General features: G+C 37.5%; 1 protein-coding gene across 2 annotated transcripts in view; it reads right to left on the bottom strand.

Moving 5' to 3' along the window:
- LOC133621700 (myosin-10) overlaps positions 1-14,227 on the bottom strand; it is a 92,837-nt gene that overhangs the window by 57,186 nt on the left and 21,424 nt on the right. For both annotated transcript variants that reach the window (XM_061983972.2, XM_061983973.2), the window contains exon 3: positions 10,049-10,205. In XM_061983972.2, the coding sequence (XP_061839956.1) occupies positions 10,049-10,205 (157 nt within the window). The remainder of the gene's footprint in view (positions 1-10,048; positions 10,206-14,227) is intronic.

Here is a 14,227-nt window from a genome sequence, read left to right on the forward strand (position 1 = left end):
ACACTGTTTACCATCTATCGCATTGGTAATTTGCTCTGTATAGATATTGGCTCTCTGCAAGTGTTCCACTTTAATTCATGAATTTGTCCGATTGGTTGTTGAATAATTATTTGATGATTTTAGAAAAATGTGGAAGTAACCATAGTGTGTGCACACTTCTGCGTGAAGGACATACAGTACTATATTTTACAAGGTCAGATCAGTTGTACTCTAATCCTCTTTAGAAATGGAATTGATCATGAGACTATTAAAACAATAACCGTCAAGTTCAGACAGTAAGTCTACTGTCTGAACTTGATGGTTATTGTTTTAATAGTCTCATTAGCAACATATTCTGTGAAAAGCTAATAAAAGAGTGCTGGTTCTACTCCCTGGTTCCATCTCCTTACTGTTTTCTGCAAGTATCTTTGAGCATCATACGCTACCAAACAGAGAGCATCCAGTTAATGAGTCTCTTTACTTCCATATGACAACCCTGCCAGTACAGCAACAATCTCACCAGCACATAACAAGGACACATATATGCCCTGAATCTTCACAAAAACAACTGCACAATGGCAATTGGTATGAGGTAATACACAATCTAATGCTTACTTGATCCAAATTTTAACATGATTGAATTCAACAGTACTAGAGAATGGTTTGGAGGAATTTTATGTCAGTAGTAAGTGTTTCGCAATCACCATGTGATAAGATGGCACATTTATGAAGAGGCAGGAAAGGCTACTGAAAGACAATTATGAATCACATGATCTTATTACATCTGACTTCCACCATATCTAAAAACCGTGTATTAGCAAGTTGACATGGATGTCAACAGTGTAGGGTTGTCCCGATACCAATATTTTGGTACTGTTATTGTTTTTACTTCATTAGTACTATACCATACTACACTACAAAGGTGTTTTAAAAGTCATGGGTGTTGAATTATTCAAAAGCATCTAGTTCATGGGGAAAATTACAAAGCTTACTGGTGTTTGTAGAGTTTGGGCTGATGTATGTCAGCCACAGCTCTACAAATGGAAACATATGCAGTAGAAATCCTGCACATTTAGAGGTGGAACATTTTTGTGGAGTCAGTGATGACATCTAATATGGAGCTCTCGAGGTGGGAAATACGATCCATCACGACTGCAAGCGATTCCTGGATTGATGGACAAATGTCCAAATATAGATTATTTACATATGTTGAATAGAGTAATACAGACATTTCTAAAAGCTTTGTACACTTCAATAAATGGCTAACAGAAACTGTGTTACGGCAGAGAGTAACATGCTGAGAAGAGGACATTAGCAAATAGATTAATAAGTCAGGAGAGACAATAACATCCATACAGTGCAGTCGACGGCCGACAACACTTTTAGACATAGATATGAATGAGTAAATAGATGACACACGTCGTTGAGCCGCAAGTTTATGGCGACTAGGGCCAAAGTGTCTAAACATTCTGTGGTTTTAGAAGGCACAAAACTTTGATTGAGGATGCCTGCTCGCTAAGTAGGGGCGTTTGCATATTCTTTCACTTAGCAGGCTACTACAGTTCTAACGTATCTAGTCTTTCATGCATACGTATATATCTATGCTGTGCGCACTAACATCCAAAAACTGAAAATGACGCAATACTGCATACTTTAGTAGCCAAAAGAGGAGACCTGTGGACATATTACTAATATCATTAATAATTAATTGTAATACATTCAAAATATATAATAATAATATACAATTTAATGATTATAGATGTATAAATATTCATTTTTGTAATCGAATTGTAGCACTGGAATTGTTATCGTAATCAAATCGAGAGGTGTCCTAAGTCACTTCTAGGGAACGCGGTCAATAATATTTCTAATTTTAATCAAGGTATTTACGAAAACAGAATCAAAACATTTGAAAGGCAGGAAGGCCACCAGCAAAGCAGACTAGAGCAAAACAAGATAGACCAAACTGATTAAGAAGAGGAACATGAAGACATAGTTTGGTTCTTCAAGCATGCTTGCATCTGCATTGTGATTCACAACTTATTTTTACACATGTATGACAGTAAAGAATGTTAAACTGTATCTGAAAGCATTGTTAATAAAAGTTATACAGTTGTGATTAATGCTTGTGTAAGTTACAGCATTTTACTTGCTAGTGTCATTTATTGAATGGGCTTCAACCTGAAGTCAACACGTATGTCTTACGGGTGACTGTCATCTAATGATCTCACTTATCATTTTACCTTGTACCACATAAAATTGCTTTGAGGTCGGTAAGCACAACCAGAATTAATACTGTATGTACATAAGGCTCCAGGGTGTACCCCGCCTTCCGCCCGATTGTAGCTGAGATAGGCTCCAGCGCCCCCCGCGACCCCAAAGGGAATAAGCGGTAGAAAATGGATGGATGGATGGATGTACATAAGGCGCACTAGGTTATAGGGCGCACTGTGGATATTTAAGAAAATGAAAGGATTTTAAGGGCAAGCGAGTGGTATACTTATAGTGGTATACTTTTGTATGTCTGTGCGAGCAATCTTAGGGAGTCTCAACAGACTTAAAAAGAGGGTATTTCGAAGAATAAAATCAGAATCAGAATCTGTTGGCCAAGTAAGTTTAACGCACAAATAATTTGACTTTGTACTGTGCTCTCTTTGCTCAATGCAATAAGACCTCTTATTTCACCACCCTACCAGAGCTGTTCATCCTTGCTTGGGGACAATCATTGCTGACGCCTTTTAACATGCGTTCATTTTCCATCAGTCACATCCAGATTCAAATGTGTTGCTTGGGAAGGAGAAAAACCATGACACTGATCAAGGACAGATGCATATTTAGCTCTACTGATCTGCCTACTGATCTGTGTTTGTGTTAGTTTACACCTCATTTAACCGCCCATCGTAGTGCAACAATGAAGAGGTAATTAACAGATCCCAGCAAAACTTAGACGCCCTTTCGCCACAAACAGGATTCCATAATTTGCTAAAAGTTCCAAATGTTAAGATCAGACGACAGTTGACACACAAACACACAAACCACTATGGCTATTTATCATTATTTATGTGAGCATTCTGGAAATGCTGGTCAAAGTACTAATATGAGGTCTTCTTATGTAAGATGTAATTGCAACATATTGTTAAATGGCGGTACAAAAGAAAACACACTAGAGGATTCCAAGGTATTTAGACTGGCCACTTGTGTGTAAAAATGTGTGGAAAGAAAACCCTTGTGCTTTACTATCAAACTGGATAGTCACTAATATAATTCAGGCTGTTGAAATGCTCAGGGCCACCGCAGAGCAGCTGGCATTCACTAATCTTCAACCTACAAACCTCTTTTACCAAGCAACAACACTGTTAATTTCGATGTGAGCACAACAGGAATTAGGTTCGAATGATTGTGCATTAAGTTTTCCCTCAAATCAAAAGTGTATTTCCATTCTATTGCTGTGAACGGCTGAGCAATGCAATATGAAATAGGTGCAGTTTGATGAAATCATGATGAAAGCATACAGTATTTTGTTTGTGCTCATTGACAATTGGCATTAGAAGATATTACAAATGATGTGGGAGCAACTCCCATTTTCTACCGCTTATCCCTTTCGGGGTCGCGGGGGGTGCTGGAGCCGATCTCAGCTACAATCCGGCAGAAGGCGGGGTACACCCTGGACAAGTCGCCACCTCATCGCAGGGCCAACACAGATAGACAGACAACATTCACACTCACATTCACACACTAGGGCCAATTTTAGTGTTGCCAATCAACCTATCCTCAGGTGCATGTCTTTGGAGGTGGGAGGAAGCCGGAGTACCCGGGGGGAACCCACGCAGTCACGGAGAGAACATGCAAACTCCACACAGAAAGATCCCGAGGTGGATAAATGATGTCAGTGACAAGTTGGGATGTAATAAAGATAGCATTAGTCAGTTTCACATAAAATATGCTGACATGATACTGGTGGAATGAGCAGTATTGCAAGAACAGCGGTGACCTCACAAAAGATTTGGAGGATTCATGGAGATGCCGCAGCTGTCCTATTCATACTGGCTTCAATGCACTATGATCACTGCTGGCTGAGCATTGTGCTACACTATTTAATCTTTGACTGGAGTTTGACCAAAACACTTTAGAGTTTGTCTTCAAGGATTCAAGCATAGTTGAATGGTGATTCGGACGTGGATGATTCTGAATGATAGACAATATTCCAAATAACGATGATTTAAGTGTGTTTAAAAAAAGTAATATGGTTATAAAATGTGGCATTAGCATGGTAGTGAAACAACCATGCTAAGTAGTGAAACAACAAAAAAATAAAAGCTTTCTACACTTCAACTGAAGTCTGACTGGAACCGTGCTAAAGCAGAGAGTAACCAGCTAAGAAAAGGAAATTAGCAAGTAGATTAATAAATCAATGGAGAGAAGAATATCGACAACACTGTCAGACATAGATATGAATAGGTAGAGACAACACACCTCTTTGAGCTATGTGCTAAGCATGCGGCAACCGGTAGCAAAGAGTTTAGGTATTCAAAAAAAATATACTATACTATATATATATATATATATATATATATATATATATATATATATATACATATATATATATATATATATATATATATAAATATATATATATATAAATGGGTTATACTTGTATAGCGCTTTTCTACCTTCAAGGTATTCAAAGCGCTTTGACAGTATTTCCACATTCACCCATTCACACACACATTCACACACTGATGGCGGGAGCTGCCATGCAAGGCGCTAACCAGCACCCATCAGGAGCAAGGGTGAATTAAGTGTCTTGCCCAAGGACACAACGGACGTGACTAGGATGGTAGAAGGTGGGGATTGAACCCCGGTAAACGGTATAATGATAAACCGCGATAATATTCCTGACGATTAGTAATACCATCTAATTTTTTAATTACCGAAAAACTGTCATTTATTAATGCATTTTAGTCAACACTGCTTACTTCCTGAAAACGAAGTCAGGCGCATGCACATTAGCGCCATTTGGCTTGAAAATCATGGCGTACAAACTACACAGACTTTGCTCCGGAGATTTCCCCTCGTTGTAAACAGCCAAGCGCTTGGTTTAACATAATTTTCCCTTGTTTCTCGCTTTAAGAGTGCACTGTCTTTAGATGGAGACAGGTGTGGACAATATTGGAGACAGACGCACTTGTCCCACACTAAATGTATACAGTGAAGGAGAAAACTATTTAATGTTGCTTTTATATTCTCAATACAGCGTCTATCAGCTGCTGTGATTGAGAGTTAATGACGTGAGGAAACATGCAGCAGGCAATGTGTCAGGAACGTTTCCACAACTTGTTTATAAAATCTTTAGTTTGTTTACTGGGATGACCACTCGTCCTTTATCTAACTGCAAACTGTACCAGTGTTCAAATAACATCAATGCTAGCTATAATGTTTTGTCATCTCATCGAACGGAACGCAGGCTGTGAAGATGTGTATTAGGTGTGGAGGTATCACTCCTGTTTATTTTTGTTGGCTAAACTAAGGTACTGAACCACTAGGAGGTGTTGGAGGAGAACAAAGCTTGTTTATTAGACTTCATCTCATTAGCCAAACTGCTTTGTGTTTTAAATTGATATCAAAAAGTAAACACCAGGTTGTTTTTTTTTACATTACTTGTATCTTTTTAATTTCACAAAGGTATTACTTTAAAAACTATTCAGGTACATAGCATTTTGATAATGTTTGATTGTGTATAGTTAATTCCTATACAACATATTTCTGCTCAAACTCTTAATGGATCTGTCCTGATACAGCATATGTACATAAAAATGTACATAACTTCAAATAAATAAATAAATACCTCCCTCTATCAAAATGTAAACATAAAGATAACGAAATTATGTAATGACAAAAAGCTGAAACGTTGATATCATTAATGAACAAAAAATAACAAATACTTGTCTTAACGTTTAACTATAGCCTTTTTATTAGACATTACAAATTACATGATGGCGTCACATTCACACCCCAACACTACTCTACCTAACAATCAGTAATCATGATTTCCATTTTGATAACAAAATAATCTTAATTATTACTTTGGCCATAATTGGCAGCCCTAGATCTCATACATGAACACTATTTTTATCTATATAGACAAAAAGTGCAGTCACGACTTATGGCCATCAGATACCATCATTCAAAATTCTTATATTGTTATTGTTATTTTTGAATCTCTTATGTCCATAAAGAGCTATCTTGCACATTTTTCACATTTATTTTAGTTATTTATGTTATTATTTTTTCTGCCATATTATTTTGTTTATAATGCTTTTGTTGCTTTCATATGCACATTCAATTTCTACTTGAGGTCCACAGTAATGTTTGTCCTAGAAAGGAAATCATTTTGAATGTGTTTTTGAGCAAATTTTGAGCACATTTAAAAATACCGCGGTAATGATAATCGTGATAATTTTGGTCACAATAACTGTGATAAGAAATGTTCACACTGTGACATCCCTAATATACATATATGTATATATGTGTATATATGTATAGGGTTTCCCCTTTATGTATCTGAAAGTTGCGTGGCACCACGGCTAAATTTAAGCCGCTACACCTTAAAAATTAGGATTTTATTTTACGTCTGAACAAATTAAAGTAATTTATTATATGAATGGCTATATAGCCTATATTATTTAAGCACGATTGCCTAGAGATCCGCAGAAAATGTGGCGACTGAAAAACTTGGCTCTACCGTAAGCAAGACACACGTGAGTGTCTGAAGCCTCAGCGGTATATTTGCCACACTTTTGCTCCGGCGGCGGGCGGCTTGGGCGATGAGGCAGCGGCTCTCCAGCGGCGGGACGCGCACATCCCCGCTTTGCACTCCAGCCAGACACACCCAGCCCTTAGAGCCAATCCTTGTCCTGAAGTTATGGCTCTGACTTGCCGACTTCTCTTACCCGCATTGTTTTAACATGTGATGCCAGATATACAGCAGTGGCGATTGCTAAAGACTGCAAGGGAAGTTCAGCTTCCCCCAAAATATAAAAGAAGTGGTCAAATATATTATTTTGTGTTTGCGTTTCATTGACTAAAATGCGTTAAGAAGCTTTCAACTGTTGTTTCTGTTGATATGGAGAAATTTATAATTTTTTTTAAGTAAAATTTTCTTTGTAAAATATAGCATGTTTATATATTTTATCTGTTATTGTAGACTTTACTCATGTTTAAACAGTAGCTGAAAAATAGCTTCCCCAACTTAAAAGACCAGCAGCTGCCACTGGTATACAGCCTGTGTTCCATTGTACAATAATAACAATTATAATAATACAGCAAAACGATATAACAAAATGTTATTACTAATTACTAATAACACATACTTATTTATTAAATGTATGTAAATAATTTTTAGCATTAAAAAAAAAAAAAATATATATATATATGCATCATCAACAATTATGCAAATTATACGATGACGCCACATTGACCACGTCCCCAGCCACGCCCCCACCGCCACATGTTGATTTTAAGCTCGGGGAAACTCTGTATCTATCTATCTATCTATCTATCTATCTATCTATCTATCTATATATATATATATATATATATATATATATATATATATATATATATATATATATATATATATATATGTATCGCTAGCTGGAATGTTTCATCTACATGCATTATCGCGATACTATTAAAAGCAACTATACTTCCCGCCCCTGCTGAGCAGTGACTGACTGGGATCAGCCCAACAAAAAATATCTAGGGTGACCCTATTGTGCTTGACAATGGGCCCTTTGTGCGACAGAGATGGTCGACGAGTGGTGGTGGTGACAAAAGTGGACAGTCAGTCATTCCTTTTAGGCTCCACTGTCTCCCAAAAGAAAACAGGATAACATAATTAGCGTGAATTATTTTTCTGCTTATTCCTTCGTGTTAAAAATCTATACAGTACATGCCAAATATTTTCATTTGACTAGCTTCAAACTAGGTATGGCCATAATAATTGATTAAACGATTGTTAAGAGGCAATAAATTGTGTGAAATTGATTGTTGATAATTTGCATCTCCACACAGTGAGGTTGCACTACTTTGCTGCAAACAGCAGTCTGCACTAGTTTCTGGCATAAAGAACAGCAGCTATGGGAAGTTGAGCTACTTAACTTATCTATGCAGACCTCCACAATAACACAACTTCTCCTTGCAACACATTCTGATCAAGATAGAACAGTAATATTCATCAATGGATCGATGGTTAATTTTTCTAGTCAAGCGATCAAAGAAAACTAGCCAAATGCCCATCCCTTTTTGAAGCTTACATCACGTCAATGAAATGTGTCTTAGTCAATTTTACATTCAGTGGGACCTTTTTTTTTTCATTACAAAAAGGTACCACAAAAACGACTCGTACAAAATCGAAGCAATAATGTAAACTCAAATTCTCTGTTGCAGACACCCAAAATAACAACACAAAACCCATTACCTGAATGATTATAGTTTTACATGCAGAAAACAATGCAAAATACATATATATAATGAATGAAATAAACATTTAACATCACTTTTATCTATAACATAAAGCTTATATAACTTATAGTACAGTATATGGACTATGGTTGTGCGATATCGACTATATATAATATAAATTATGTAAATATGGCTGTCAATAGAGCTTTTAAAACTATCGCTACATCGTGATAATGTATGTTGATGACACATTCTAGTTGATTTGGCAGCGCCAAGCAAACCTCTTATGCAATGTCCCCCCACAGTGCAAAGCTATTTCTAAGTCAGCAATCCTCGCCTCCGTGGTGGCAGTTAAAGTATGTTTATAACAAGTATCAGCTCCAGAGGACGAAGAATAGCTAAACCCACTTACAATGAAAATTAAAAACAAATCTTGTTTTTCATTAGCTATGTACTAGCATTGTATTTCTGGGTGGGGGTCCTACTTTAAAAATAATGTGTACCCCTTCAGAGATCACATTTAGCTCCCCTTAAATCATTCTCATGTTGCAAAATGAGATGTAAGCGTGGGACTGCTAAAGTGTACATTCCTGTAACGTTCTGTCGGTGAAATATATATTTTTATTAGCATTTCTGTAATCTAGTAAAAGCATGTCATGATTGATAACTATAATATAACATTCTTAATAAATGATAGTAGAATAAGCACACATCTGATTGAAGAGTCATAGAGTAACGACCGGGCATTCACACATTGTGTGGTGTTGGAGTTGTCTGACTTTTTGTGTGGCATAAACGCATCAGTGGCTAAGTGCCGTGAGTGCGTGTCGTGGCCCAAGTGAGAGCAAGCGGCTGCTGTTAATATGAGAGACAATAAAGAGTTGGTTTTCGCCAGGTTTGTACGGCAGAAAACGACTACTTTTTCTAGATAGAAGTTTTGTACTCATGTTTTAGGTGCGGTTACAGCCAAAAATAAACAGTTTTTCTCAATAAAGTGATCAATAGAATTCCTGCCTTCTTTAAAGCGTCTCGACAGACATTACAATAATTCAACAGTGTTGACGAACATTGTTTTATCTGTTAGAGCCGCTCTGTCACTCACAGTGGAATTGCAAGATCCTACAGAACAAATAGTTATGTGTTTATTTTGTTCAGAGTTACATTGGATTATATTTTGTGCACGGCATAGATTTGCTGTGCGCAGAGGACGTGTGAGCAGTGAATAATGGGAAATGGGGGTCTGGATTCTATCCCAACTGCACTTGGGCGGAAGGCAGTGTAATCCTTGGACAAGTTGCCACCTCATTGAAGGGCCAACACAGACAGACAGCCAACCGTTCACATTCACAATCACATTCACACACTAGGGCCAATTTAGTGTTGCCAATCAGCTTATTCCCAGGTGATTGTCTTTATCAGAGCAAATAGCATTAAAGACGCATTATTCCGGCGAGACACTCTTTAGACTGAACAGCCATTTCTATATAAAGCCGATGACCTCATTTTACTTGCTTTGAAATAGGCTGACAAGATATGATCAGATAGCTCCAGATCATAGACATTCAATAGGTGATCAGATGTCAATAAACTGTACTAACAGGCTTACCTTGTAGCATGCATCTGTAAGCAGACTCTGAGATGGCATAAATGTGTGGGGGCATTTCGTGCCTCTTTTTGCCCCGGTACATTTCCACAATGTTCTCTGAGTAGATGGGGAGGTTTTTGTAGGGGTTTATGACCACGCAGAAAAGCCCGGAGTATGTCTAGAAAAAAAGAAAAAAATACAGTTAATGAGACTATAGCATCTGAATGTAAACTCAGTAACCATCAATATATTTGGTTGATATTTTATGCTGCTTTGATATTAACATTGGTACCTTATGCTGAGAATCAAATTGACAGTGACTCAGCACACGAAAGTACAATATATAGAAAGATCCTGCCATTGCTGTTCAATAAGTTACGGGGAGTACAGACAGAAATGCACTTTGTATCAATACTAATTAGTGTGTCTGCTTAATACTTTGATTTTTCTAACATGGGACAAATCTCTTGTGACTTCTATGCATGAATGACTGGTGTGTCTACACGATGAGAACAGATGTGCATACAAACTCTCTGTTTTCACGAATTAGATTAAATCAGGACTATTCAACTAGCAACCCTGGAGGCCAAATCCGGCCCGGGAATGACATCAGTCCGACCAGCGAGTTTGGTTTAAAAACTTGGAAAAAAAAGCTTAACATTTTTGTAGCATATTCCAGTTGTCATATAGGCGATCTATATATTTTTTGCAGTGGGTCCCTAAAAACAGCAGATTCTAAAGTGTATACCAAATAAGACTAATAGTGAAGAGAGAAGTCCAGCCCCGTAGTCCTTAGTTCTCTGGAATTGTGGCACCCTCCAAAATTGTGCTGAATAGCCCTGGTTTAAAGCAAGCCATACATGAAGGAAACATGTAATGTAAATATGTGTTCACGACACTAAAAACAGTCTTGTTGTTAACTTAAAATGACAATGTCTTACATAGCTATTGTATTTGCTTTGATACTGTCAATCCTTTTTGCAACATTGTAATGGCCAAAAATGTACACTGTCCTAATGTTCTTATTACCATTTCCGAGGAGCATTGTGAACAGATCTCTGAACCAGTGACTGCAGTAAATTCTGCATGTTTGTTTTCACACCATAAAACACTTACACATGTAATGTGTCATGCAATGCATGCACAATATATGCTCTTTTTGAGATCGCCAGATGGCGACCTACACCCCCATCCTTTTAATCTCTTCCATGTGCACAGATGATTTTGTGCTGTGCTACTAGTAATGTACTGATTTTCTATTTACCACCTGAAATCTAAAAGGACACTTCATCTGGCATTGACTAAACTTTTCCTCCACTTTGCTATTTGTGTTGTGTGCCACAGTAACCCCTTCATGGACCCCCTATGGTGGGCACAGCGCCAGACAGATCACTGCTACTGATCCAGCCTGGGCTCCGGGAGGGGAGTAGACTGGAATGGCTCAGCTGGCTGCCCTTGACAGTGGGACCCCAAGTATTTGTGGGATTAGCTGGGCTCTTAAAGAGGAACTGCACTTTTTTTTGGAATATCCCTATCATTTATAATCCCTATGTAAAACAAGAACACATATGTCTCTCTTTAGTTACGTATTCTAATTTGTATTATACGGCAAGTGTAAAAATGGCTAAAAATGCAGCTAATGGGAGTAATCTATTGCGCCTATAACAGTGGTCCCCAACCACTGTTGGTACCGGTTTGCACAACGGGAAAAAATAAATAAATAAATAAATAAATTATATATTTTTTTTTATTAAATCAACATACAAAATACAATATATACATTATATCAATATAGATCAATACAGTCTGCAGGGATACAGTCCGTAAGCACACATGATTGTATTTCTTTATGAAAACAAAAAACAAAAAACTAAGCAGCCAGCTGCTTTCCCCGCAGTGAGCAAGTAGAAGCTCCATCTATCCTGCGCACAAGTGTGAGGATACAAACATAACAAAATGAACAAAAATTGCTTTGACGTAGTAACGACTAACTTATTACTTTTAAAATAATTAAACAACACGTTACGTTACTACTTACAACAAAAATAATCTGAGAGCTCGCAACACTGGTTATCTAGCCATAAAACACAAGTACTTTGAAATTTTTTTTCAATATGCCGGTATATATACAAACACCGGTATTCAAACAAAAAATACTGCGGTATCAGTTTTGAGCCATATCGCCCAGCCTCTGATTCTAACCGAGGTTGGTCAACTTTGACATTTGAGTAAGAGAAAGACACGAAAAGGCGCTCATTTGAGGCCACCTTCTTTTTCCTTGTTTGCATTTTTCTGAGGATTATGATTAATTCTTCATCTAAATGGGAAGATATAAATATCCCATCAGTCGGCGTACCAGTGAAAGCAGAAATCGCACAGTAAGTGATTGCTTTATTATGTTCGTAGTTTGTATTTCTTGTTTAGCACTTAGCAATGCTGCTACTTGATAGATCTGCTTATCACCCAGCTTCTAAAACTTGTAGCTAAGCATCTGTATATTCAGGCTCAAAAATATAAGGTTCCGGTTTATTATTTGTCCCAAAGTAGTCGTTGGCTCTCACGAAGTCGGCCATGATTAATAGTAGTTATTGTTGTTGAGGGGAAAATCGAACCTTGTGATGCGTCTGTAAAATGAACGTGCCACTGTATGCTTAAAATGAGCAAAATACGTTAATATTACACGTTACTATGAATGTGCCTGTTACTACATTACATATATACTTACAGAATGCACATAAAACATTGATGGAAGTTTTTTGATTTTTTTTAGAGCCCTTTATTGGCAGAATAGAACAAATCCTATTACCTCCATTATAAGCTGCCATATGTAATAAATTAATGTCAAGTCATCATTAAATGGCCCTGATATGTCAAAAGGCATTAATAAATCATGTTATTTTCGAATACCTTTATAACTGATAACGGTAGTTCAGCCGGAATATACTCATTTAAAAATTACATTTACAGCCCCGAAATATTGTTATTGTTTTCATTTCAATGTACCGCCCTCCACCGTTTGACCAATTAGAAAGTCTGTGAGTGTGTCACGTCCAGGTTGCCACCACCCTCTTCGTCGAGCTACTGCCACTGGTAAAGTTACTAAACATGTCAGAACTTAGTAAATCTAAAAGGCGTCGTTACGATTCTCAACTAATTAATGACTAAGCCAGGAACAAATAGAGGATTTGTATCAAGGATGCCTTTGAAAGATGGAGACGATCGACCTTGCTAATTTCCTCCTTGACTGGTGTGTCAGGCATTTACGTTTTCTTATTACTTGTAATAAATGGAAATGGACATTTCGTATGTAAACTATATTGTCCAATAAAGTCTATGATCTTGTCTAACAAAGCTAGCATGTTCGTGCAACAAATGCTTAGGAGCGAAGCACCATCACACTAGTGTAGCTTAGCATGCTAGCCCGGTCAATGACACATCGACATATAGGCTAACGGGGGAAATATATGCCCGTTAGCCTGTATGTCGATGTGTCATCCAACTGACAGGGCAACATATCTTTTTGAAAACTAAAACCTCTGTGGACATGGGTAGTGTCAGTGCCTATTTCGTTCTCAACATGCTGATACACTGAGGAAATGTGCTCCAACATTAGCACGGCTAATTGCGGTTTCTGGTACTGTATGTGCATCAGACACATGGGGTAGTATTTGCTTGGCACAATATAATGCATTATATGTAATGATTTTCTACTTTGTGTATTGACATGGTAGTAGGCTATATGATTTATGCGTAACGTGGTTTTTGCATAACGTGGGTTGGCTCATAGAATCACACTCTGCACTGAAAGATGGTGATGTGCGAACATGGAAGAGAATGCACTGCGTCAGGTTGGATGCAACATGGAGTTATGCTGAGCAAAATGTGGCAGTAATTTCACTGTTGGCCTTAGCTTGCCATCAAAGTAGGCCTATGCGATATATAATATATTATATATTATTATATATAATTATTTTGATGGTGGTCCGTGCGGTCAAACTAGACACTTTAGCATGGTAATGCCAACAATCTGTCCCGACTCCCGACGAAAATATTGCTGCGTATCTTTACAAATACATTTGGCTAATCGACATCAGTAAAATGTGTCATAATTACTTAGTAAACCATATTGCAAGAAGCATAAACAAAAGAAACCTACAGTGTAGGACTCGTCGATTGCCATTTGAAGTTCCTTGAAGTAAT

The sequence above is a fragment of the Nerophis lumbriciformis genome, linkage group LG25 (genome assembly GCF_033978685.3).
Source record: "Nerophis lumbriciformis linkage group LG25, RoL_Nlum_v2.1, whole genome shotgun sequence".
Taxonomy (NCBI): Eukaryota; Metazoa; Chordata; class Actinopteri; order Syngnathiformes; family Syngnathidae; genus Nerophis; species Nerophis lumbriciformis.